Raw genomic sequence first — 27,938 nt, forward strand, 5'->3', positions numbered from 1 at the left:
CAAGAGTAAACCCTGAGCACTGCCGGGTGTGCCCCTCCCAAAAAAACCCAAAAAAACAAACAAACAAAAAACCCACAAAAACCCACCACAATAAAATCACTTCTCAAATTTCATCTTATATCTAAATCTATAGAGGTTATACCTATTTACCCTCTCTTCGGTTTCAGCTTGGTATTGAGGAAACTCCATTTGAATTAATCAAATTATATTATGTACAGGTTATTTTGATAAGCACATATTCAAAAATAGCTTGTAACTGTGAAGAAACAGACCCCCCAAAAAGACAAGAGTGGGCTAAAGAAATAGGTAGTATGGTGGATATGGTGCTTGCCTTGCACCAGGCCAACCCAAATTTGGGCACCCCAAATAGTCCTCCAAACCCTAGTGAAGATTCCTGAGTGCAGAGCCAGAACTAAGTCCTGAGAGCTGTTGAATGTGACCCCCAAATAAACAAAATCAAGAGCTATTATTCTCAGACACATGGTACTGAAAAATAATAGCCATCTCAAAAGAAATAAGCTCTCAATAGGGTCATAGTAATATTCAAATTTTCAGGGGTGAAAAGACTTAACAGTAAAGCCATTAAGGCTTAGTAAGAAAAGGTAACTAATCAGAGAACTATTATTTTTCAACAACAAAATATGTAAACCCACCTAGTTATGCATCATAAAGATAGACATGAAGATTCTTATGAACAGATTCTAATCACTTTAAAGTCTAAACCAACCCATCAACAACAGAAATTGTTATTACTGCATGCATTTTAAGCTTCTAGAAGTTTGCACTTGAAACATTTTTCTTTTTCTTTTGGCACCTGAAGTTTCTGAGGTCCACGCAGTACTATTTCAAAAAAGTCTAAGAAAAAAATGAATGGATCTGGCACTAGGCTCTAAGTATCTTTCAGGAAAAGGTAGTATTATATAGCAACATCTTAATCTATGACACCTAACATGTATCAACATGAACAGAGTAGAAAGGTGACATAAAGCTTTAACACCCATCATGTAACGACTCATTATCTATATTGTTCTATCAACTTAAGCACTAACAGTAAGTATATATATATATATATATATATATATATAGAGAGAGAGAGAGAGAGAGAGAGAGAGGTTCAGTTTAAAACATGCTAACAACCTACAATTCAAATAATTCAATGGTGTATCAAAATTGCATTGGTACTATGAGATAATTATGTGGACATCTACTGTGGCATGCATTTGTACAAACCTTTCAGGCAGTGGTCCACAGCTGAGTTATGAATAAAAAGGCATAAATTTTTCTCTCATTTTATTACAATGAAGTTTAACAGTACAGAAAAGTCACATGACCTTAGGTAGGTCAGATTTCTTAAACCCTGCAACAGGAACTCTAAGTACATTAAATATTGTTAAACATTCAGACCTCCAATGTACAGGTACTTGGAAACAGTTACAGCCCTCACCAAGCTAAGTTGGGGACATAAAGTCCAACAGCATTCTGAAATGCTGTGAAGGCATAACTTTACAAATAGCAATGTAAGATTACAGAACTTGCCTTTATTATAAGGTGGTATGTTCATGTAATTCCAGCGCCTTCACAATATAACGAACCCAATTTACTATACTTCACTTCTAAAAACCTAGATGAAACATGAAAAAGAAGCCATACAGTATAAATTGCAACCTCAGGAAAAGTTCCTGCTTTTTTTTTTATTCCAAATAATTTTTCCCATGTAAAATAAATGTCCAATAGTTCCTGGTATGTAGGAAGGTAATGTTAAAGTCACAATGAAGCCTTATTGACGGAAGCTTGGCTAGATAAACAGCACAAGTTGATAAAAGGTTTAATCTCCAAACCTATTAGATTGGATGAAGTAAGATCAGTAACGGCCACCTTGCGACATTACAGGAGGTCTCATTCCCATTGGAGGTCGAGGAGGCCCACCTTGGAAAGGGGGCACCATTGGAGGTCCCTGCCCATATGGTGGCATAGCACCAGGAAGGTAACCTGGCATGCCTTGATGATGACCACCGTACTGACCTAAAAAACACATTTAAAAACAAAAAAGACTGAGTTGAACTATTTTTAGTACAAAGTATTTTGCAGATAAATTTACTTTTAAAAAGTATATTAAAATTTATGAACATAAAAATAAGAAAAAATAAAAAGAAATACCGTGAGGTGGCATTGGGGGTCTCATTCCTGGTTGCTGTGGGATGCCAGGTTGTGGTGGCATCATACCTCCAATTGGCCCAACTGGAGGATTACCTATGGGAGGCTGTCCTGGTCGAGGAAGATTGCGCTGATATTTAGGTAACTGCGCCCTTCTCTCTTCCTAGAAATACAAAATAAGCACAAGCACACTGTTAAAAGCCTGATCACATTTAAATATTAACCATAAAGGCAATTATCAAAACTTTGTAATTTGAAAAAAGCTTAGGGCTGGAAAATAGTATAGGGTTGGGATCAGCGAGGTGGTGCTAGAGGTAAGGTGTCTGCCTTGCAAGCGCTAGCCAAGGAAGGACCGTGGTTCAATTTCCCCCCCCCCCCGCATCCCATATGGTACCCCCCAAGCCAGGGGCAATTTCTGAGCGCTTAGCCAGGAGTAACCAGAGCATCAAATGGGTGTGGCCCGAAAAACCAAGAAAAAAAAAAATAGGGTTTAAGGTTCTGTTATACCAGTTCAAAATCCATCAAGAGTGACCCTTAGCAGAACCTTGCACATACATAACCAGGTGTAGTCCAAGCCCCAATGTCAAAAAAATGTTAATTGTGACCTAATTTACCAATTAATTCTATCCACAATCTATGTAATTCAGCAACTAAAAAAAAAAAAAATCCCACTACCTTAAAAATGTGGAATGTGGGGCCCGGAGAGATAGCACAGCGGCGTTTGCCTTGCAAGCAGCCGATCCAGGACCAAAGGTGGTTGGTTCGAATCCCGGTGTCCCATATGGTCCCCCGGGCCTGCCAGGAGCTATTTCTGAGCAGACAGCCAGGAGTAACCCCTGAGCACCGCCGGGTGTGACACAAAAACAAAAACAAAAACAAAAAAAAAAAAAAAAAAGAAAATAAAAAAAAATGTGGAATGTGAGCACAATATGTAAGGGTGCTTGCTTTGAACACAGTTGACTTATGGTTGAATCATTGACACAGCATTGTAGCCCCTGACCTACTGAGAGTGAACCACGAGCACAGAACCAAGAGTTAATTTAACCACTGAGTGTTGTCAGTTGTGGCCCTAAGGATTCATTTCTGGTTCTGTGCTCAGAGTATTATAAGGGGTATTGAGAAACAAACCTGTATCAGCAGCACTCATGGCAAGCATCCTATCCATAGTACTATCGCTCTGACCACACCTTGTTTTATATTTGAAGCACAGTTAACAAAAAAAAAAAGAAAAGCACAAAATTTTCATGTCGGAGAGTATGCTTAAAGACCAGACCAAAATCTTTTAAGTTTTTTTCTTTTTTTTTTTTTGGTTTTTGGGCCACACCCAGTGGTGTTCAGGGGTTACTCCTGGCTGTCTGCTCAGAAATAGCTCCTGGCAGACCATGGGATTCGAACCAACCACCTTTGGTCCTGGATTGGCTGCTTGCAAAGCAAACGCCGCTGTGCTATCTCTCCGGGCCCAAGACCAGACCAAATTCTTTAAAAACAGGTGGCTCAGGTTTAATTCCTGGAATCATATGGTTGCTTAAAAAACAACAGAAGTGGGCCCGGAGAGATAGCACAGCGGTGTTTGCCTTGCAAGCAGCCGATCCAGGACCAAAGTTGGTTGGTTCAAATCCTGGTGTCCCATATGGTCCCCCGCCAGGAGCTATTTCTGAGCAGACAGCCAGGAGTAACCCCTGAGCATCGCTGGGTGTGGCCCCCCCCAAAAAAAAAACAAAAAACAACAGAAGTGGGGCCGGAGAGATAGCATGAAGGTAAGGCGTTTGCCTTGCATGCAGGAAGTCATTGGTTGGAATCCCGGCGTCCCATATGGTCCCCCGTGCCTGCCAGGAGCAATTTCTGAGCCTGGAGCAGGAATAACCCCTGAGCACTGCTGGGTGTGACCCAAAAACCAACCAACCAACCAACCAACCACACACACACACACAACAACAACAACAACAACAACAACAACAACAACAGAAGTGAGACCTGAGCTCTAAGACTGGAGTAGTCTTAAACACTGTTAGGTATGGCTCCAATACCAAAAATTTTCTAAAAACTACAGGAAATTGCAATTAAAAAAAACTAATGGGGCCGGGCGGTGGCGCTGGAGGTAAGGTGCCTGCCTTGCCTGCCTGCGCTAGCCTAGGACGGACCGCGGTTCGATCCCCCGGCGTCCCATATGGTCCCCCAAGAAGCCAGGAGCAACTTCTGAGCGCATAGCCAGGAGTAACCCCTGAGCGTCACAGGGTGTAGCCCAAAAACCAAAAAAAAAAAAAAAAAAAAAACTAATGAGGGGCCGGAGAGGTAGCACAGCAGGCGTTTGCCTTACAAGCAGCAGATCCAGGACCTAAAGTGATTGGTTCGAATCCCGGCATCCCATATGGTCCCTCATGCCTGCCAGGAGTGATTTCTGAGCAGATAGCCAGGAATAACCTCTGAGCACTGCTGGGTATGGCCCAAAAACAAAACAAAAAAAAGTAATGAAAAGTTGACGAACAGAGAGACGGTACAGCAAATAAGGTGCTTGCTTTGCACACAACTGATAATGGTTCAACCCCCAGCACTCCAGATAGTCTCAAATGCTATCAGAAGTCTGTCAAGTGCAAAGCCAGTTATAAGCCCTTAGCATTACCAGCTAAAAAGCCTTACTCCTCTTTGAACCCTCGTGAACTAGTGAAGGGAGCCCTAGAAACTAATAAAGGGATATAAATGAAGATTCAATGTCACACTAAACTACTCCTTCTAATAAAGGTATTTTGAGAGTAATAACCTATCTTACTTCTTTTTAAAAATATTTAGGGGTGGGGCCAAAGGGATAGCACAGTGGTAAGGCTAAGAGGATGGAACACAGTTCAAATTCCAACATCCCATATGGTCCCCTGAGCCTGCCAGGAGTGACCCAAAACTCCAAAAACCCCACAAAAAAATTTAGAAGCAAGGGTAGTACTGGTCTTGTGATTCTTAAAAGAATGGTTTAGAGACAGAGGTAGATCAGTGAGCTTATGTTTGAACATGGCTGACACAAGCTGCTCAATCGCCAAGCTCTGCCTGAAGTGATCCTCAAGTATAGCCTGGTATGCCCCAAGAGTAAAAATTAAAATGTTGAAATGCTAAAAATCCCTGGTATCACAAGGTACCCTGAGCACTAAGGGGAACCTCAGTGCAGAGAACAGCAATAGTGTAGTCTAAAAAAATAAGACCCCCCACAAATGGAGCCAGAGAACAGTAAAGGAGCTATTATGGTCATTTGCCTTGCATACAACAAAATCTGACTCCATCACCACCATGGCCCAGAATGATTCTGAGTGGTCATATATAAGCCCTGACAACCTGACTGTAGCCACAAAACTAAACCAAACAAAAATCCACTTAGCATTATATGAAGTCAAAAAATCAGGGGCTGGGAAGGTGGCACTAGAGGTAAGGTGTCTGCTTGCAAGTGCTAGCGTAGGATAGACTGCGGTTCGATCCCTCAGCGTCCCATATGGTCCCTCCAAGCCAGGAGCGATTTCTGAGCGCATAGCCAGGAGTAAACCCTAAGCGTCAAATGGGTGTGGCCCAAAAACCAACAAAACAAAACAAAACAAAACAAAAAAGAAATTAAAAAATCAAAGTATTGGCTATAATGGCTAAAACAATCACTGTTAGTAAAAACTTAAAAGAACTTACCAGTGATATATCCTCATCTGGATGGATCAACTTACTGGTTGCACTGGTTGTTGTAAGCGTAGCAGGCTTACTTGTTATTGAAGCTGCTGGTTTAGCTGCAGTGCTATTTGTTGTACTAGTGGTTGAAGCTGTAGACTGTGTATAAGCAGGGAATGTTGGTTTTGGGGGTTCTGTAGTTGTAGCAGGAGTACTATTTAAGGGCTTGAAATCTGTACCAACAGGTCCTTGGACAGCTGCCTGAGCCTGAAAAGATACAGTATTTTATCAACAAAATCTCAAAACCCAAAATGCTGAATTTATCTACTATACTACTTAGTATAAGACATTCTGAGAATGACAAAACTTTAAATGAAATCAAAACAAAGTTAATGTAACACAAATGATAGAATTCAACAAAATGCACAGGAATATACAAATAAGCTATTTAAGTCATAAAACACTTAACTGGAAACAAAAATAAGGCTGCACTTGTAAGATGTTGTCTACTTCTTCAACAATAATTTACAAATGTTTGTATTTTACTTTTTTTTTTTGAGGGGGGGGGTCACACCCGGTAGTGCTCAGGGGTTATTCCTGGCTCTGCGCTCAGAAATCGCTCCTAGCAGGCTCGGGGAACCATATAGGATGCCGGGATTCGAACCAGGGTCCGTCTTGTGTTTGGCCACATGCAAGGCAAACGCCCTACCGCTATGCTATCACTCTGGCCCTTGTATTTTACTTTAAAAATAGTATACAAAATAGCTCATTCCATTATTTTCTATTCTAAATAAGCTGTTTTTAGTAATCTACCAAGCAGTTCAAAAGCCAGAAAAACAGTACAAATCCCAATTACTAAACATAAAAACCAACAATAGCATAAATAAAAAGATACTCGAAATTATCTTCTTATATAATGCTCTCACAAACAGCAATAACTAGATGAATATCATAAAGAAAAAACGTTTAGTAGCTCTGTTAAGTAAAAAGCTACTGGTATAAGTTGTGTCATTTTTCATAATACCAAACATCTAACAACACATGTAAACTAGGCCAACTTAAGAATCAAATACAGAACACTAAATTTCCTTACATTGATGTGATGCATTAAATAGCATAAATCAAAATAGCTTAATCATGCATCAAACTAACCATTGGCCACTATAATGCACTTACTTCTTACATGCTTTTAACCCTTTAGAACCATAAGAGTTTGGGATACTTTTTTCCCTACTAATGAGCTCAAATTTTAAATTTCATTAACTTATATTAAAACTCATTTTTCCTTTAAATATTAAGCAATATATCTTGGGGGAAAAAATTTTAAGTAGGGTCCAAAGGGTTAAATTATAAAGCCATTTTAACAATTTTAAACTGCAACTTCCTGCGTACTTGTGCTGTGCTAGGAAACAGAGCTTTAGAAGATGCAGACAGACTTTCTGAATTGGATGAAGCTGTACTTGAGCTTGTTACAGGTGTCCCCATCTGTAGCATAAAAGAAAGGAAACAATGAAAAGTCTCCAAACAAATGGGTGAAAATAAGCCATGTGGTAGACTTTTTAGTAAAGATTGCATTTTTGTAAATGCAAAATATAATGTAATCACATCTGAACTAATTTACAAGTAGTGACAGCATAAGTCTCAAAAATTTTCAATTCTACACCAACCCTAGTTAATAACTATTTTCTAAAACTAATGTTAGTTTATAGCACTGTACTATTTTCACATATACTCTAAATCTGCAAATTAAGCATAAATGACACTTCAACAAACTAAATTTTTGCTAATGTCTTAACATTTGCCTCTGAATAAAAAAAGCCTACTATCCTCAAAACACCAATGTGTTTAAAGCTTTGATCTTAGCACTAGCCCCACCCCAAAAAGAGGAAAACAAAGGTTTCCCTTTTTCCTAATTCCAATAACCTGAAGATTTAAGATTCAAGATTTAATTTCTAATAAAATTAAAAAGGAAGGATAACAACCACCATATGTATCTTTTGCTTCTAAATCCTGGAAAGAAAAAAAAACCCCACAAGATTCATATGTGACTGAGTCAAGTTATTTAAATCATGATGTTCTAGTGATAATGCAGCATAGCAGTTACTCAGGGCTTGCTCATGGCTCGGTGCTCGGAGATCACTCCAGCCAGGCTTGGGGAAATGTAGGGTATCAAGATTGAACTTGGTCAGCCACATGCCATTGCTAACAACCCAGCTGTACTCTTACATTCTTATATTATATTCTTCCCCAGCTCAGCATGCCTTTTAATGTTGTGACTACAGAAACAGCAGAACAATTTGATAAGATTTTCCTATGGCTAGTTTTAACAAGAAGTTCTTAGTAATGTCATGTGAACTCAAGGACTGTATTGGATTTGAGGAATTGAATACGGGTATGTTGCATGCACTCAAGTGCCCGACACACATCTCCCCAGAACCATACTGTCATTAACTTTATTACTCCCTAAAAATTAAACTTCTATTTCTACCAAAACCAAAAAACTGACAGTCATCATATTCTACTTTCTCTGGCTAAATTGAGAAAGTAGATGTGTATAAATATGGAAGAGAATAGAACTTTTACATATACCGATTATTATATTATTCAAGGACATCTGTAAATAAAAACATTACCTTCTAATATAAATACAATCAGGACTAACACCTTACCTGTCCAGCACTGGGGAAAAGAGGCTTAGTAACTGGAGGTTGTGGAGCAGGAACTGCTGCTGTTGGTGCAGGTGGTCTGTTTAGAATACCTGGTGCTGAAACAGCCTGTGCTTGAGTCATTGGAGGAATTCCAGGACGTGGAACAGGAGGTGGCATACCTGCAGAGAAATGATGGGGAGAAGATCCAATCAATGAAACAATTACTTCGGGAAGGAAAAAAAAAAGTCCCTAAAACTTTGCTTTTAAAGTGTTAGAAAACTAGTATAAAAGATCACTTGGCATGTGTCCAACTTTCATTCAATTCAAAGCACCAAAAGAAATACTAGAGGTCACTTCAGAAGAGCCCAAACAGGTAATGGCCAACATCCCTGCCATGGAAAAACTGCTCTTAAAGGCTGGAGCCAAACTACAGAAAACAGGGCACATTCCTTCCATTTAGCCAAATGGAAGTTTGAACCCTAGCACTCCATATGGTCATCCTAACTCGCCAAAAGCAATCCCTCACTGAGCACTGTCAGGTATAGCCCCAAAACAACAACCAAAAAAACCTTAAAACTGCTCTTTAAATATACCACATTGGAGTTAAAAAGGTAGTTTTACAAATTAGTGCAATATTTTGCATGTGAGGTATCTACTTTTTTGTTTGTTTGTTTGTTTGTTTTTGGTTTTTAGGCCACACCCGACGGTGCTCAGGGGTTACTCCTGGCTGTCTGCTCAGAAATAGCTCCTGGCAGGCACGAGAGACCATATGGGACACTGGGATTCCAACCAACCACCTTTGGTCCTGGATTGACTGCTTGCAAGGCAAACGCTGCTGTGCTATCTCTCCAGGCCCTTGAGATATCTACTTTAATTCAGCACAATGAAAAAAATAAATCAGCACAATGAAGTCTCCTACAAGCGCGAAATAGACTCTGAAACACTGCTAAGTATGGCACAAAGCCACTTCCCCCAATCAAATTTAAGATTTCTTCCTGGGGATGAAGTGATAAAACAGTATTAGAGTTACAGATGGTTGTGCCACCACACCCAAAACAAACAAACAAAACAAAAACAAAAAAACAGGGCCAGAGAGATAGCATGGAGATAAGGCATTTGCCTTGCATGCAGGAGGACTGGTTCGAATTCTGGCATCCCATATGGTCCCCCCAGACTGCCAGGAGCAATTTCTGAGCGTAGAGCCTGGAGTAACACCCTGAGAGCTGCCAGGTGTGAGCCAAAAACAAAACAAAAAAACAAGACTCTGATAGCAAAAGCACATAGATTGTTTGCCTTGCATATGGATAACCTGGGTTCAACCCCTGGCATCCCATATGGTTCCGAGCCTGTGAGCAGTAATTTCTGAATGCAGAGCTAGGAGTAACTCAAGTGCCCCCCAAAACAAACAAAAATCTTAAGAAGAAAATGAATATTAAAAAGGAAACTAATATTGCATACCTGGTGGCATGCCGGGCATCAAAGGTGGTATTCCTGGTCCAGGTGGCATCATTCCACCCATTGGCATCATTCTATTAGAAAGCAAATAGCAAAAAAATAACAAAGTTAATAAACAGTATAAACCATGGAAATTTATTTGGCTCAAATCTTTGCAACAACAGACAAGACCTGTACTTGACCCAATACTGAAATCAATCAAGCTGAAAGAACAACATACTTTAAAAAAAATCCCCTAGGGCCCGGAGAGATAGCACAGCGGTGTTTGCCTTGCAAGCAGCCGATCCAGGACCAAAGGTGGTTGGTTCGAATCCCGGTGTCCCATATGGTCCCCTGAGCCTGCCAGGAGCTATTTCTGAGCAGACAGCCAGGAGTAACCCCTGAGCACCGCCGGGTGTGACCCAAAAAACAAAAAAAAAAAAAAAAAAAAAAAAAAAAAAAATCCCCTAAAAAATAAACACTTGGGTTGACCAATACAGGGAAAAATTTTGTCCTGGTTGACAAAATATTTAATATGTTTAAAGTCATTTATATGCTCATTAAATTTAAGAGATTTCATCTTAAATATGCTTACATTAATTGGAAAGCTAAAGATAAATTATTTAAGAAAAAAAGATTTGTTCTATCAGATTTTTCAAAAGAAACATACTGAAATGTACACCATAGAGTAAATACATTTTTGAAGGGACATTGATAAATTACCAAAAATTACAAAAAATTAAACCAAAAATTTAAGTCAAAGTAAACTCAAAGACTAATCTTAAGTGAGATTCCTTAACATTAAATCATGAAAATGTAACTTTCCCCTTCCTAAAATAGGTCAACTCAAATAACAGTTCAAATTTAAATCTTTCATTGATTTAAATTTTACAAAATTATTGGGGCCGGAGAGATAGCATGGAGGTAAGGTGTTTGCCTTTCATGCAGAAGGTCATCGGTTCGAATCCCGGCGTCCCATATGGTCCCCTGTGCCTGCCAGGAGCAATTTCTGAGCATGGAGCCAGGAGTAACCCCTGAGCACTGCTGGGTGTGACCCAAAAACCACAAAAAAAAAAAAAAATTTTTTTTTTACAAAATTATCATCTATATTAGAACCTATAATATGCTAAAGATTACATCCTTTCTTTTTTTTGCTTTTTGGGCCACACCCAGTGGTGCTTAGGGGTTATTTCTAGGCTATGTGCTCAGAAATCGCTTCTGGCTTGGGAGACCATATGGGGGATACTGGAAGATGGAACCACGGTCCATCCTAGGTTAGCGCATTCAAGGCAAACACCCTACCACTTGCGCCACCTCTCCAGCCTCAGATTACATTCTAACAGTGTAATCTTTTTTTAAGTTTTTGGGCCATTTCTGGTCATGCTCAGGGTTGGTTACTCCTGGCTCTACACTCTCCTGGCAGACACAGGGGACTATATGGGATAGGATACCAGGTCGGCCATGTAAAAGACTGTGTTATCTGCTGTGTTATCTATCACTCCTATCCCAGTATGAATATATTTCACTTTTTTTTTTTTTTTTTGGTTTTTGGGCCACACCCAGTGGTGCTCAGGGGTTACTCCTGGCAGGCACGAGGGACCATATGGGACACCGGGATTCGAACCAACCACCTTTGGTCCTGGATCGGCTGTTTGCAAGGCAAATGCCTCTGTGCTATCTCTCTGGGCCCTATTTTACTATTTTTTTAAAGGGGAAATATCTAAACATTTAGAAATGCTTTTGTTTATATATTTATTTCCTCAGGTTTTATTTTTATTTCCCTCCATAAAGTTTCCTGTGTCAATCAGCCTGCAATTTTTAGTTTTATTGAAAAAAATTAGGGTAAAAAAGAATTCTGAAGTTGAATAGATACCATTAAACACACCAAAAAAATGACATCATGATTATACCTCCTGAATTACATTATGAATGAGATGCTTACATGTTTTCACCGCAAAATGACTGGGTGTATTTTCTCTGATGATGCAATCTGTGAAAATGTATGACAAAATCAAAATCTAACTGTGATTTTCAAAATACAGTGGGAAAGTGTACTGTATACCTCTGACATCCAACAATAGTTAAGTAAAGTGATGAGCTTGAGTACCTCATATTCATTATAGTGCTTGATGATTTATTTGACCAATCATTTACAGAGTTTACTTCTTGGCACAATAGTTATTGACAGTTGTGATCTCAGAAACTCAAATATACACCAAGTACTTGAATTACATTAGATGCAATTGAAGCAGATGGCTACCTATATATCCTAAAACCCGAAATAATTTTTTCTTAGGGGTGAATTTCTAGTCCTTAAAATTTATAGACCCCTCTAATAGATAAATTAATATATATAGAGCCCATACCATTCAGAAAAAAATAAAAACAAAATAGGAAAGAAAAAAGGAAAAGAAAACATTTAAATTACATTATCCAAAGATCATTATAGGCATATGTCCAATTATAAGAACTTTCTTACCCAGGAGGCATCCCTGGCATAACTGGTGGCATTCCTGGCATCAGAGGAGGAACACCTGGCATTAATGGAGGTATCCCTGTAAATAAAAGAATTTCAATGCACTAAATTAATATAACAGAGACCAGAGAGCAATGGAGTACAGTAGATAGGGTGATTGCCGTAGACCTGCCAGGAGTGATCTCTGAGCACAGAATCAGAAGTAAACCCTAAGTATAGCAGTGTCACCCCAAAACAAAACATTTCAGGATTAAGAAAAAAATTACCTAGTTAATACAGGATAAATAAAATTCCAAGAAAAAATTTTCCTTGTTTTTAGGCCATACCCAGCAATGCTCAGGGGTTACTCCTGGGTCTGTGCTCAAGAATCACTCCTGGTGGGCCCAGAGAGGTAGCAGAGCAGAAGGACATTTGTTTGGTTTGAATCCCGGCATCCTATATGTTCCCCTGTGCGTGGCAAGAATAAACCCCTGAACGCCACCAAATGTGCCTCCCCCCCAAAGTCACTCTTGGCAGACTCGGGAGACCATATGGGATGCAGGGAATCAAACCCAGGTTGGCCACCTGCAAGGCAATCACCGTACCCACTATGCCATTGCTCTGGCCCCAAAATTCTAATAATGTGGGGATTTTTCTTTGGTTTTTGGGTCACACCCGGTGGCACTCAGGGGTTACTCCTGGCTCTATGCCCCTGGCAGGCTCGGGGGACCATATGAGATACTGGGATATGGGGCCGGGCGGTGGCGCTAAAGGTAAGGTGCCTGCCTTGCCTGCGCTAGCCTTGGACGGACCACGGTTTGATCCCCCGGTGTCCCATATGGTCCCCCAAGCCAGGAGCAACTTCTGAGCACATAGCCAGGAGTAACCCTTGAGCGTTACCGGGTGTGGCCCCCCCCCCCAAAAAAAAGAGAAAAAAATGAGATACTGGGATTTGAACTACCGAACTTTGAATGTAAGGCAAACACCTTACCTCCATGCTATCTCTCCAGCCCCTCTGAAAATGCTTTAAGGGAAATAATGTTGGGCTGTAGAGACAGTAAAGATTCTGTACACATTAGGTATAGACTTAAATGACCAGCACTACATCTGGTACCCAAATAATTGCCAAGAACAACTCCTAGGGACAGTAGGACCCTGAGCACTTGGGAAAGTAAGGTTAAAAGGCAGGGGCAGAGGTGAGCAATATTACAACAGGTGGCGTGTTTGCCATATACATGGTCAACCTGGGTCCAATCCCTGGCATCCCATATGGTCTCTGGAACCTGCAAGTAGTAATTTCAGCGTGCCACCAGGTATGGCCCAAACTGACCTTCCCCATCCCCCACAACCAGGTGGTACAGCAGACAAGGCACTTGCCTTGCATGTGCCTGACCCAAGCTTGATTTATGGTACCCCATATGGTCCTTAGATCCTTACTGGAATGATCCCTGAACAGAGACAAGAATACCCCCCCCCATAAAACACCCCCCCCAAATAATAGAAATGGCTAGAGCAATAGTACAAGCTTCCTAGAACGTTGCTAGGTATTGGGGAAAGGGTGGTAGGGTGAAGGAGCAGCAAGCATTTTGTTACCTGGAGGCATTCCTGGTGCTCCTGGAACTGGTGGTAGTCCTGGCTGTGCCATTGGGGGTATATAGCCTTGTTGAGGTTGAACAGGCTGTGGTTGAAATGAAGTTGAAGCTGCAGATTCATCATCATCATACTCATCAGAATCATCTTGCTGCTTCTTTTTTTGACTCTCTGCTAAAAAAGGCCCTAATTAATTTTCTCCAACAACAATAACAACAACAAAAAAAACGGCAAGACATATATGACATTCAACACTAAATTTTCTCAGGGTTGCTTTTGGGATATTGATACCATTTAGACTCGGGTCCTCAAACTTTTTAAACAGGGGGCCAGTTCACTGTCCCTCAGACTATTGGAGGGTCTGACTATAGTAAAAACAAAAGTTATGAAGGAATCTTATGCACACTGCATATATCTTATTTTGCAATGAAGAAACAAAACAGATACAAATACAGTAAATGGACCGCGGGCCATAGTTTGAGGACCACTGAGTAGAGCATGAGTCAGGCAGGACATGAATGTACTTCCTAGTAACAATAACAAAATAACAAAAATCCCAAATAATCACCTATATATTTAGTTTGTGAAGGGATTGGGATTTGGGTACAGTTGGGGCCCATGGACCATTTCCGTATCATCGCCCCCAACTCCCATCTGGGTTCCCTGAGCCTGTAAGAAGTGATTTATCGAAAGCACAGCTGCGTTTGCCTTGCAAGCAGCCAATCCAGGACCAAAGGTGGTTGGTTCGAATCCCGGTGTCCCATATGGTCCCCCGTGCCTGTCAGGAGCTATTTCTGAGCAGACAGCCAGGAGTAATCCCTGAGCACCACCGGGTGTGGTCCAAAAACCAAAAAAAAAAAAAAAAAAAAAAAAAATGTGATTTATCAATGTAGAGCCAAGAGTAACCCCTGAGCACCACTGGGTATGGCCTAAAAAACCAAAATTAAAATAAAATAAAATAGGGGCCGGCGTGGTGGCGCTAGAGGTAAGGTGTCTGCCTTGCCAGCGCTAGCCTAGGACGGGCCATGGTTCAATCCCCCGGCGTCCCATCTGGTCCCCCAAGCCAGGAGCAACTTCTGAGCACATAGCCAGGAGTAACCCCTGAGCATTACCGGGTGTGGCCCAAAAACAAAAAAACAAAAAACAAAAAAAAATAAATAAAATAAAATAAATAACAAATGGGCCAGAGCAATAGTATAGCAGTCAGGGTGTTTGCCTTGCAAGGAACCAATACCTTATGACTCACCCAAGCATTGACAAGAGTAACCCTTAAGCATTGCCATGTTTGAGCCTCCCCACTAAGATCAAAATATAAACAAACATACAGATGTATATGACTTCTTAATTTACCTTGTGTTTTCTGTTCAAGAAGTCGTCGTCTTTCATCCATGTCTTTTTCTGGAATACCTTCCATACCATATATTTCCAACTCTATATCTGTTCTCCCAGGTATGGCATTTGGTACAGCATCTATTGTTTCTTTATGTACCTAATATTATAAGTGTGAAATTTCCATTAGATGTACGAAAGTGTGAGATTCACCTATGCCTTTCATAAATACCAATGTTGTTGTTGTTTTTGAGCCACACCCGGCAGTGCTCAGGGGTTACTCCTGGCTGTCTGCTCAGAAATATCTCCTGGCAGGCACGGGGGACCATATGGGACACCGGGACTCGAACCAACCACCTTTGGTCCTGGATCGGCTGCTTGCAAGGCAAACGCCGCTGTGCTATCTCTCCGGGCCCACCAAAGGAATCTTTTTGCCTTGCATGCTGCAGACCAAAGTTCAATCTCCAGCAATCCATGTTTTCTCCCACCCATCAAAAATTATTCCTGAGTTCAGGAGTATGAGTAACCCGAGCATTGTTGGGTATGGTCTCAAGACACAAAACACTGCACAAATCACTTAGACTGTTCCTTGTAGTGAGACTATGAGTTCATTTTGTGAAGGAGGGGGAAGAGGCACACCCAGCTTGAGTGACCAGGGATCACTTTTGGAAGGGATTGGGGAACCATATGGGTTGCAAAGAATTGAACCCAAGCTAGTAATGTGCAAGGCAAGGATCAAACCTGGGCCGGCTGCATTCAAGGCAAATGCCCTTACTTTCTTTCTTTCTTTTTTTTTGGGGGGGGGGGTCACACCCGGCAGAGCTCAGGGGTTACTCCTGGCTCTACGCTCAGAAATCGCTCCTGGCAGGCTTGGGGGACCATATGGGATGCCAGGATTTGAACCACCTTTCTTTTGCATGCAAGGCAAACACTTTACCTCCATGCTATCTCTCCGGCTCCAAATGCCCTACCTTCTATGCTATTGCTCTGACCCTGAATTCATTTGGGGGGGGGGAGGATTTTTTGGCCATAACCAATGACACTCTGGGGTTACTCTTGGCTATGTGCTCAGAAATAGCTTCTGGCTTGGGGGACCATATGGGACACTGGGGGAACAAACACAGGTCCATCCTGGGTCAGTTGCGTGCACGGCAAACGACCTACTGCTGTGCCATTCCTCCGGCCCCCTAAATTCATTTTCTAGTTTTGCCACTTACTATGTGATATTGACTACTTGAAACCTCATTTTATACATCTATATATAGTAAGGGATCAGAATGGCAGAACAGCGAGTAGAGTACTTGCATACAGAATCAGGATTCAACATCCCTAGTGCTGCCAGGAGTAAAAGAAAACCAAATAAATAAAAGAACACAATGTTACTTTTAGGATTAAAGTATATTAAAAATTGGGCCAGAGAGATAGCATGGAGGTAGTGTTTGTCTTGCATTCAGAAGGATGGTGTTTCGAATCCCGGCATCCCATATGGTCTCCCGAGCCTGCCAGGAGCAATTTCTGAGAACACTGCCGGGTATGATCCCCCTCAAAATTTAAAGTATATAAAAATTTCTTGGTAGGGGCCGGCGAGGTGGCGCTAGAGGTAAGGTGTCTGCCTTACAAGCGCTAGCCAAGGAAAGGACCACGGTTCGATCCCCGGCGTCCCATATGGTTCCCCCAAGCCAGGGGCAATTTCTGAGCGCGTAGCCAGGAGTAACCCCTGAGCATCTAACGGGTGTGGCCCAAAAAAACAAAAAACAAAAAAACAAAAAAACAAAACAAAAAAAAAAATTTCTTGGCAGCTTGAGAATTAGAAAGTAGGGTATTTGTCTTGCATATGTCTGATCCTGGTTCAAATTCCAGCATATGGTCCCAAGTTCTGCATCTGCCAGGAACTATCATTAGTACAAAGCAAAAATTTCCGAACACAGGCTGGTATGACCAACCTCCTCAAAAAAACAAGTCATTGAGAGATGTGGAGATGAGTCAAAGGGTTGGAGTGCCAAAAAAAAAAAAAAAAAAAGAAAAGGGGCCGGGCGGTGGCGCTAGAGGTAAGGTGCCTGCCTTGCCTGCACTAGCCTAGGACGGACCGCGGTTCGATCCCCCGGCGTCCCATATGGTCCCCCAAGCCAGGAGCGACTTCTTAGCGCATAGCCAGGAGTAACCCCTGAGCATCACCGGGTGTGGCCCAAAACCCCCCAAAAAAAAAAAAAAAAAAAAAAAAGGGTTGGAGTGCATATTTTGCATGTTGGAACCCAAAGTTGGATCCCTGGTTAGTTTCACTTGGACTTTTAGAAAGACAAACTCTCAGTCACTGGAGAGGAGGGAATAGATCCTATGGAACCATCATTAAGTGGGGGAATATGCAGCCCTGTAGTTAAGTCTTCTAAGTGATTTTGATGAATTTTTGCTTAAATTTGAGAATCATTAGGGGCCGGAACAGTAGCGCAAGTGGTAAGGTGTTGCCTTGCCTGCGCTAGCCTAGTACGGATCCCTGTTTGATTCCCCAGAGTCCCATATAGTCCCCCAAGGAGCAATTTCTGAGTGCAAAGCCAGGACTAACCCGAGTGTCACTGGGTGTGGCCCAAATCCCCCCCCCCAAATTGAGAATCATTAATTTAGGCTAAACATTTGGATTTATCCAAATACAGTAGTATTCAGGGGCTAGAGTGATAGCATATATATTGTCTTGCACACACCTGACCCCAGATTTGACCCCCAGCATCCCATATGATTCTGAGCTTTGCCAGAGTGATTTCTGAGTGCAGAGCCAGGAGTAAGCCCTGATCCCAGTCAGGTGTGGCCCCCAAAACAAAACAATAACCCAAATATAGTAACATTCTATTTTTTTCCACTTGATTTTGGGTCACACTTTGCAGTACTAAGGAATCAGACCCCACCCCACCCTTGTGGCCCGGGGGGGGGGGGTGGACGGACAGTGGCGCAAGGGGTAGGGGAGTCTGCGCTAATCTAGGAGGGACTTTGGTTTGATCCCCTGGCATCCCATATGGTCTCCCAAGCCAGGAGCAATCCCTGAGTGTCTCTGGGTGTGGCCCCAAAACCAAGAAAAAGAGATCACCCCAGGGATCATATGGAGATGCCACAGGTCCAATCTGGTTGGCTGAGTACAAGCACTGAACACATTGTATTGTCTCTCCATCCCTAAATTTTCTTTCTTCCTGACACTTCATAAAAAGCCCAGACAGATAATTCAGTGGTTTGGCTAATATGCTATGCATGCTCAAGACCTGTTAGACCCTAGTACCTCATATTCTGATCCCTAAGGATTAATTTCAATAACTGAAATCCCCTCCCAAATTGAGCTGGACTAGTCAAAGCACCACAAGGTGTGACCTCTAAAACAAACAGAAGGGATCAGACCCAAAAACCAAAATAAATAAATAAATAAAGTCAAGAGCTGGGCTGGAGCTAGCCTAGGTCCCCCAGCATCCCATATAGTCCCCCAAGTCAGGAGCGATTTCTGATGGCACACAGGAGTAAACCCTGAGCAAAAAACCCCTGGCCAAAAACAGAAAAAAGAAAAAGTCAAGAGCCGGGGAGCCGGGCGGTGGCGCTAAAGGTAAGGTGCCTGCCTTACCTGCGCTAGCCTAGGACGGACCGCGGTTCGATCCCCCGGCGTCCCATATGGTCCCCCAGAAAGCCAGGAGCAACTTCTGAGCGCATAGCCAGGAGTAACCCCTGAGCGTCACCGGGTGTGGCCCAAAAACCAAAAAAAAAAAAAAAAAAAAAGTCAAGAGCCTTATGCCTTGTACTTTTTTTTTGGGTCGCATCCCGCAGCGTTCAGGAGTTACTCCTGGCTCTACGCTCAGGAATCGCTCCTGGCAGACTCGGGGGACCATATGGGATGCCGGAATTCAAACCATAAGGAATAAGGAACCCCGACCTTCTGCATGCAAGGCTGCCTTACCTCCATGCTATCTCTCCGGCCCCCCAATCAACTCTGATACATGCTTCAGTAGCAAGTAGACAAGACAGCTCTGCAGACTGTAGCATGTTTTGCATGTAGCAGCAGCAGGAGAGACCCAAGAACAAGTCAAAAAGCAAAATAAAACTAGGGAACAGGGGCCAGAAAGATAGCAGGAGGTCACTGGTTGAAGGCATCCCATATGGTCCCCCGTGCCTGCCAGGAGCGATTTCTGATCCTGGAGCCAGGAATAACCCGAGCACTGCCGGGTGTGACCCCCACCCAAAAAAAGAGATTTTGCTTACCGAATATTCACAATAAAAAATCGCATTAGTCCCACCACCACCACCACCACAGACCCCAACCACCACCAATATAAAAAATAAAGAAAAAAAAAATCGGGCCAGGAGAGATAGCACAGCGGCGCGGCGTTTGCCTTGCAAGCAGCTGATCCAGGACCAAAGGTGGTTGGTTCAAATCCCGGTGTCCCATATGGTCCCCCGTGCCTGCCAGGAGCTGTTTCTGAGCAGACAGCCAGGAGTAACCCCTGAGCAACGCCTGGTGTGGCCCAAAAACCAAAAAAAAAAAAAAAAAAAAAAAAATCACAAAAAATTACTAATGCGATTTTTATTGTGATTATTCGGTAAGCGAATAATCGTGAATACTGCGATATTTGAAGGCTGGCTGTGGGCCACAAACTGTTGTACGGAGGGCTGCAAACGGCCCATGGGCAGCGAGTTTGAGACCCCTGCCCTAAATAAAGAGCATGGAATGGTTCCCAAATACATAACTCTTCTGTTTTTATAGGATCCAAGTCAGTCAAGTAATGTAACCATTTCCTAAATGGGGCTGGCACACACGTGGCAATGGTCAGTGATTACTTCTGAGTGACTCAGAAATCACTCCTTGTGGGCTTGGGGGACCCTATGAGATACTGCAGATAGAACCTGGGTAAGTCACATGCAAGACAATCAACCTACCCACTGTGCTACTGCTCTGAAGTCGCTCCTGGCAGGCTGGGGGACCAAATGGGATCCCGGGATTCAAACCACTGTCCTTCTACATGCAAGGCAAATGCTCTTCCTCCAGGCTATCTCTTAGCCTCTCTGGTCATAATTTTTAAAAAACCTGCTATTCTTGTCAAGTGAAGTAAATTGTTTTAAATTATTTTTCGGTTGCTCCCTTCAGCAGCAAATATACTAAAATTGGAACTTTACAGAGAAGATTAGCAAGGCCCCTACACAAGGACGATACAAAAATTCGAAGTGTTCCATATTCTTTTTGTTTTTTCAGGCCACACCCGTTTGATGCTCAGGGGTTACTCCTGACAAAGCGCTCAGAAATTGCCCCTGGCTTGGGGGGAACCATATGGGACGCCAGGGGATCGAACCACAGTCCTTCCTTGGCTAGCACTCGCAAGGCAGACACCTTACCTCTAGCGCCACCTCGCCTGCCCCGAAGTGTTCCATATTTTTTTGTTTTCTTGGCCACACCCAGTAACGCTCAGGGGTTACTCCTGGCTATGCGCTCAGAAGTTGCTCCTGGCTTGGGGGACCATATGGGTCCCCAGGGGATCGAACCGAGGTCTATAGCGCAGGCAAGGCAGGCACCTTATCTCTAGCGCCACCGCCCGGCCCCTCATATTCTTAAAAAATTATTTTCAGTGGCTAGAGAGATAGCACAACAGTAGAACGTTTGCCTTGCATGCAACGATCCAGGACGGACCTTGGTTCGATCCCCGGCGTCCCAAATGGTCCCCAAGACAGGAGCAATTTCTAAGCACACAGCCAAGAGTAACTCCTGACCATCACCAGATATGGCACACCCCCGCAAAAAAAATATTATTGGGGCCAGAGCAGTGGTGCAACCGGTAGGGTGTTTGCCTTGTACACGCTAATTTAGGATGGACCATGGTTAGACCCCCTGTGGTTTGGATCCCGGCATCCCATATGGTCCCTGTGCCTTCCAGGAGCGATTTCTGTGCAGAGCCAGAAATAACCCGAGCGCTGCTGGGTGTGACACAAAAACAAAAACAAAAATAAAATAAAACCCTATTCCTGCCAAATATGGCCTACAGCCAAACCCCTACAAAAAAAAAAATTGTAGGGGCAGGAGAGATAGCATGGAGGTAAGGCATTTGTTTGTCTTTCATGCAGATGGTAATCAGTTCGCTTCCCATATGGTCCCCCGTGCCTGCCAGGAGCAATTTCTGAGCATGGAGCCAGGAGTTTCCCCTGAGCACTGCCGGGTGTGACCCAAAAACCACACACACACACACACACACACACACACACACACAAAAAGCAAAGAATAAAGTACCATGATTAATATAACATGCTATAGATTAAGTCTGTTTTAGTGTCTTGTTTATAGAGATTAGAATGCTCCTGGTCAAAAAGGTAACAGTATTGGGTCCAGAGAGATAGCACAGCAGTAGCGCATTTGCCTTGCAAGCGCTGATCCAGGACCAATGGTGGTTCGAATCCAGGCATCCCATATGATCCCTCGTGCCTACCAGGAGTGATTTCTGAGCAGAGAGCCAGGAGTAATCCCTGAGCACCAACAGGTATGGCCCAAAAACCAAAAAAAAAAAAAAAAGGGTAACAGTATTGATGGGAACAAGCTAAATTACTATTGTAGGGGGGGCAGAGTGGTTATAGCATAGCAGTAGGGTGTTTGCCTTGCATGCAGCTTGACCCAGGACAGACATAGGTTTGATCCCCTGGCATCTCAAGCCAGGAGCCATTTCTGAGTGCAGAGCCAGGTGTAACCCAAGCGTCCCCAGTTGTGGCCAAAAAAATAAATAAAATAAAATTACTGGGCCGGGAGAGATAGCACAGCGGTGTTTGCCTTGCAAGCAGCCGATCTAGGACCTAAGGTGGTTGGTTCGGATCCCGGTGTCCCATATGGTCCCCCGTGCCTGCGGGATCTATTTCTGAGCAGACAGCCAGGAGTAACTCCTGAGCACCGCCGGGTGTGGCCCCCCCAAAAAAAATTACTACTGTTCAAGTAGAAGTGGGCAATCTTTTCTCTGACATGAGCAATTTGGATAGTATATATAACACTCGCAAGTCATACAATACAGCACTTCACAAAAAATATGATTTCTGGGGCCAGAGAAATACTAAATGGGTAAGGCAATGGCTTTGTACTTGGCCAACCTAGGACTACAAACTCTGAGCAGTCTAGTTTAACAAAAACAAAAAACCCAACCATCTCACAACTGTCCAGTAATATCAAAGGGATCAGACCACACAGGACTTCAAATAGGTTATATATAGATTGAGCCAGGTATTTCCCAGCCATTCCAGTATTTATCATCTATAAAACTGGGAGTTACTTATGATTTAACTACTCTTTCTCAGACTGCTCTCAAGTTGGTGACTTAGGAGCCAGCAAAGGTAAGGTAAGGTAAGTAGCTTGCCTTGCATACAAATGACCTGGGTTTGAACCACAAAATTCCATATGGTCTCCAGACCAGTCTCCAGATGTGCGCTCCCCCAAAAAAGTGACCTCAAAAATAAAAGCACTTGGGGGCCGGAGTGATAGCAGAGCGCTAAGGTATTTGCCTTGCAAGCTGCTGACCTGGGACAGACCCAGGTTCGATCCCCAGCACCCCTTATAGTCCCAAGCCTGCCAGGAGCAATTTCTGAAGGCAGAGCCAAGAATAACCCAAGTGTTGCCAGGTGTTTCCCCCTCCCCAAAAAATAAAAATATAAAAGCATTAGAGGTCAGATAGTATAAGGATTAGGAGGCTTATTTTACCTACGAGAGTATTCCAGTTCACTGCCCAACAGCACATAATCCTGGGACAGAAGCCCCTAAACACTGCAAGTGTGGTTTGTTTACCAAAACCCAAAATGCACTTAACTAAAAAACAGTAATAATCAGGAGCCAGAACCATACAGTGGGTGGGAAACTGCCTTGCAGGTGGTTGGCCCAGGTCAATCTCCAGCATCCCATATAGAAGGATTGCACTATATATAGTCCTGCCAGGAGTGAGTCCTGAATACAATTAGGAGTAATCCAAGTGCTGCAGGGTATGGCCCAAAATCAAAATAAAAAAATCCAAAGGAGCTGGAGCAATACAACAGGTAAAGTGTTTGTTTTGCATGCAGAAGGGGTTTGCAATCTAGCATTCCATACGGTCCCCCACAGGCCAGACAGGAATAACTTCTGAATGCAGAGCCAGAAATAACAATCTCTGAGCACTGCCAGCTGTGGTCCCCCCCCCACACACAAATGCCTTTCTCATGCCCTTATCTGAATATTCACTAGGCCAGGGGTCTCAAACTCAATTTACCTGGGGGCCGCAGGAGGCAAAGTCGGAGTGAGGCAGGATTGCATAAAGGATTTTGTTTACCGAATATTCACAATAAAAAAATCGCATTAATAAGAAAAAGTTGCATTAAACATTTGCATACCCCGAACGAAACTGCTGGGGTATGCGAATGTTTAATACGATTTTTTCTTTTTTTTTTTTTTGTTTTTGGGCCACACCCAGCGGTGCTCAGGGGTTACTCCTGGCTGTCTGCTCAGAAATAGCTCCTGGCCGGCATGGGGGACCATATGGGACACCGGGATTTGAACCAACCACCTTTGGTCCTGGATAGGCTGCTTGCAAGGCAAACGCCACTGTGCTATCTCTCCGGGCCCTAATGCAATTTTTTCTTACTGATGCGATTTTTATTGCGATTATTTGGTAAGCGAATAATCGCGAATACTGCAATATTTAAAGGCCGGCCGCAAACGGGCCTCGAGTTTGAGACCCCTGCACTAGGCCTTCAAAGTTTACATATCTAGGGGCCAGTGAGGTAAGGTGTCTGCCTTGCAAGCGCTAGCCAAGGAAGGACCGCGGATCCCCAGGCGTCCCATATGGTCGCCCTAAGCCAGGGGCAATTTCTGAGCGCTTAGCCAGGAGTAACCCCAGAGCATCAAAAGGGTGGGGCCGAAACCCCCCCAAAAAAAACAAAAAACAAAGTTTACATATCTACTCAAAACAAAACAATATATTGGGGGCCAGAGAGGTAACATGGAGGTAAGGCAAGTCATCCCAAATGGTCCCCATGCCTGCCAGGGGTGATTTCTGAGCATAGAGCTAGGAGTAACCCCTGAGCACTGCCGGGCGTGACCCAAAAACCAAAAAAATAAATAAATAAATAAAATAAAACAATATATTTCCACCACTAAATCTATTCTGCAATTTTCAACTACTCATTCATATACAGAAACTCATTTTTGTTGTTCAAACTAAAAATCCTTATTCATTCCACACCTCCCAGGTCAGCAAATTTTGATCTCTGGAGTATTGAAGTACATACCCACATACAAGGAAGCCCCCATGAATCCCTTTTCGTCACCAAGCCAGAGAACTCCATGTAGAGCATGAACTCACTACACTGTTCAACTGACTGTAAAGTCCCAAAAGTGACTTTTCTTTACACACCATCCTATAGCCCAATTTTTCAATCTGGGGTTGTTGGGGTTTGTTTGTTTGTTTTTTTTAATTTCTCAGGAATTACTCTTGGCAGGGCTTGGCGGATCATATGAGGGGAAGCTGACCCAGATCAGTCTCATGCAAGCAAGTACCTTACCTTCTGGTGGAATCAATTCTTCTAAGCCTGGGGAAGCAACACCTATTAATTTACTTCCCTCCCTACCAACAGTAATTTCCAATAAGTAGGGATTCGCTCATCATGCATCCCGCGGGGTCCAATTAAGCAAAAATTCAGCTCTATCCTAATTGACAAAATTAGAAGAAACGTTGAATGAGATAGTAAAATACTGTAAAAATTGGGGTCGGAGAGATAGCATGGAGGTAAGGCGTTTGCCTTTCATGCAGAAGGTCAACCGTTCAAATCCCGATGTCCCATATGGTTTCCCAAGTCTGCCAGGAGCGATTTCTGAGCATAGTGCCAGGAGTAACCCCTGAGCAATGCCAGTGTGATCCCCGCCCCCAAAAAAACAAAACAACTGTAAAATTATAAAAGCAAGAGGATGGGAAATGGCTCAAAGGAGTGGAGAGCATGCTTTGCATGCAGGACCTGTGATGTGATGTGATGCTTAACACAGCAAGGTCTCTGACAGTACTTCAAGTAAACAAAGCGACTTGGCCAGAAGATAGCACAACGGTAGGGTATTTGCTTGCAAGCAGCAGACCGGGGTTCAATCCCCAGCATCCCATATAGGTCTCCCAAGCCTTCCAGGAGCAATTTGAGTGCAGAGCTGAGAGTTACCCCTGTACATCACCAAGTGTGGCCCGGAAACCATTAAAAAAAAAAAAAAAAGAAAAATGGGAACTGGAGAGATAGCATGGAGGTAAAGCGTTTGCCTTGCATGCAGAAGGGCGGTGGCTAGAATCCCGGCAACCCATATGGTCCCCCGAGTCTGCCAGGGGCCATTTCTGAGCGTAGAGTAAGGAGTAGCCCCTGAGCACTGCAGAGTGCGACCCAAAAACCAAAAAAAAAAAAAAACAAACAAACGGAACGGTAGCATAGCGGTAAGACGTTTAAGACGTTTGCCTTGCACGCCGCTGACCCAGAATGGATCACGGTTTGATTCCCCAGTGTCTCATATAGTTGGTCCCCCGAACCAGGAGCAATTTCTGAGCGCATAGCCAGGAGTAACCCCTGCGAGTCACTGGGTGTGGCCCAAAAACCAAGACCAAAATCAAAAGACCAAAAAAAAAAAAAAAAAAAGAAAAAGAAAAAGAAAAAGAAAAAGAAAAAGAAAAACAAGACTATACTGACTATGCAGTAGGGTTGAATTAGCTTAACTCTGGGTTAGATTTACAGTAAAAAAAAAAAAATCCTTAGAAGATCTTTAGTAATGGCAGCCAATAATTATTTAAGGTTTCCCTCACCCTCTTTTTGGGCCACACCCAGTACTTTCCTACTCTCCTGCTGTTGTGCATTGGGGCTCTGTGCCTACGGAGAAGTCTTCATTTTGGAGTGCATTGTTCTATATACTCTCCCCATTTCCCCGGAATTTCCAAATAAAACCTGTTATACCTTTAAAAAAAACCCTACAATCATCGAAGAGAAACTCACTTTTAAGATGTTTCAATGATTACAAGGCAACAAAATATAAATACAGGAGGAAAAATCATTACCTGCATGCAATGAATAGCTAAGCCAGGTCCTGTGTATAATTTCTTATGACATATATGGCATTTAAAATGCTTTGCCTTTTGGTGCTGTATAAGAATCTTCTCATCATCAAAATCTCGATTGCAATACCTAATCAACAGTGTTAAGGAAAAAAAAAACACACACACAACTCACGGACAGTTACGATAACAGAAAACTGACAAGGAAAACAATACATTACAGATCTCTCTTGTGACTTTAACAGATAGATACAAATGTCCCTGTGTGGGGCCGGAGAGATAGCATGGAGTTTGATTAAAGCGTTAGCCTAGCATGCAGAAGGACAGTGGTTCGAATCCCGGCATCCAATAGGATCCCCGAGCCAACCAGAAGCGATTTCTGAGCGTAGAGCCAGGAGTAACCCGTGAGCGCCGCCGGGTGTGACCCTCACCCCCCCCCAAAAAAAAACAACCATAAAAACAAAACAGAACAACAACCAAAAAATGTTCCTGTGGACTGAAGGGGCCCAATGTTCCAGGAAAAAAAAAAAAAAAAAAAAAAAAAACAGAAAAACATTGCCAAGACAATTTCAAAGACTGAACTCAAACACTTTTAAGTGTGATCATGCCCCATCAGAAATCTAGCCAGCAGTAAGAGGCGTGTGTCTTATCAATCACAATCAGAAGTGTGTTTGTAAGAGGGAAGAGGTGTGTGTGTGTGTGTGTGTGTGTTTTCAATCACAACCAGCTCCCATATCGACGCAGGGGAACCCAATTCCCGCGGGGCAACCCATCTCGTGTATGTGTGTATGTGTGTATGTGTGTGTGTGTGTGTGTGTGTGTGCCAAAGAGGCGCTAGAGACACAAGAGGACCCCCCCCCCAAAAAAAGAGGAAGGCCGCTCCCAGCGATGAAGTCCCTATTCCCAACCCATTTATTTCCAAACATCCCCGGAGGGCCTCGATCCTTTGTACGCCTGGGAGGGAGGGAGGGAGAGAAGGACCCCGCCACAAAACGGGCCGCAGCTTCCTGGGAATTGTTTCATTATCAAAAAAAAAAACAAAAACGGACGCCACGTTTTCTCCGCGCCGGGGGCCCCGCCACGCCGTCGTCCGGAGCGCCACTTAGCGGGGTGCCCAATGAAAGGAACCCCACCCAGCGACGGCGGAGACACGGGGCGGCCGGCAGCGCCAGGAAGAGGCGGGGGTCGTGTCGCGATCGGGGCCGAGATCGAGGCCCCGGAGGCCCCGGCCCGGGTCGGGTCGGGTCGTGGCGGGTCGCGCGTGCCCCAACCCAGGCCTTGCCGGGCCGAGGCTGCAGCCGCTCGCGATCGATCGCCCCGAAACGCTGCCCCCGCGTCCCGCCACCTCCCCGGCCCGGAGGGACCTTCCCCGCCGCTTCCTCGAGGGCCTTCCCCGCCGAGCCGCCCACCGGGCCCAGGCCGGGCCTCCCTGGCTCGGCCTCGCCCTCGCCCCCTCGGTAAGGATATCAGCACCACGGCTTCAGTTGCTTCTTCTTCTTGCGACCCATCGCGGCCTTCGCGTTCGGCGCTGCCGACCCCGGCAAGCACGGGAGGCGAGAACCAGCCGAGCCCAACGGACGTCCACCGCCGCGTCCGACGGGAAGCAGGCACAAAATGGCCGACGGCCTCGTTCGGCGCTCCGCCTCCCGGCAGGCACCGCGCGGC

General features: G+C 43.8%; 1 protein-coding gene and 1 non-coding gene across 3 annotated transcripts; one reads left to right on the plus strand and one right to left on the minus strand.

Moving 5' to 3' along the window:
- Nucleotides 1-1,277: 1,277 nt before the first annotated feature.
- Nucleotides 1,278-27,901, minus strand: ZNF207 (zinc finger protein 207). Of its 2 annotated transcripts, XM_049771899.1 has the most exons (11): nucleotides 27,741-27,901; nucleotides 26,277-26,403; nucleotides 15,265-15,403; nucleotides 13,918-14,085; nucleotides 12,349-12,424; nucleotides 9,894-9,964; nucleotides 8,457-8,614; nucleotides 7,180-7,272; nucleotides 5,812-6,054; nucleotides 2,158-2,317; nucleotides 1,278-2,022 (listed from the first exon to the last, which is right to left on the minus strand). In XM_049771899.1, the coding sequence occupies exons 1-11, from the start codon at nucleotides 27,779-27,781 to the stop codon at nucleotides 1,862-1,864; spliced, it is 1,437 nt and encodes a 478-aa protein (XP_049627856.1). In that variant the 5' UTR covers nucleotides 27,782-27,901; the 3' UTR covers nucleotides 1,278-1,861. The 2 variants fall into 2 exon arrangements, with proteins under 2 accessions (XP_049627856.1, XP_049627863.1); XM_049771906.1 differs by lacking the exon at nucleotides 7,180-7,272.
- On the plus strand, nucleotides 20,341-20,445 carry LOC126027792 (U6 spliceosomal RNA). The gene has a single exon (XR_007502327.1). It is a non-coding gene; the product is annotated as a U6 spliceosomal RNA (small nuclear RNA).
- Nucleotides 27,902-27,938: the final 37 nt, after the last annotated feature.

The sequence above is a fragment of the Suncus etruscus genome, chromosome 1 (assembly GCF_024139225.1).
Source record: "Suncus etruscus isolate mSunEtr1 chromosome 1, mSunEtr1.pri.cur, whole genome shotgun sequence".
In the NCBI taxonomy this organism is placed as follows: domain Eukaryota; kingdom Metazoa; phylum Chordata; class Mammalia; order Eulipotyphla; family Soricidae; genus Suncus; species Suncus etruscus.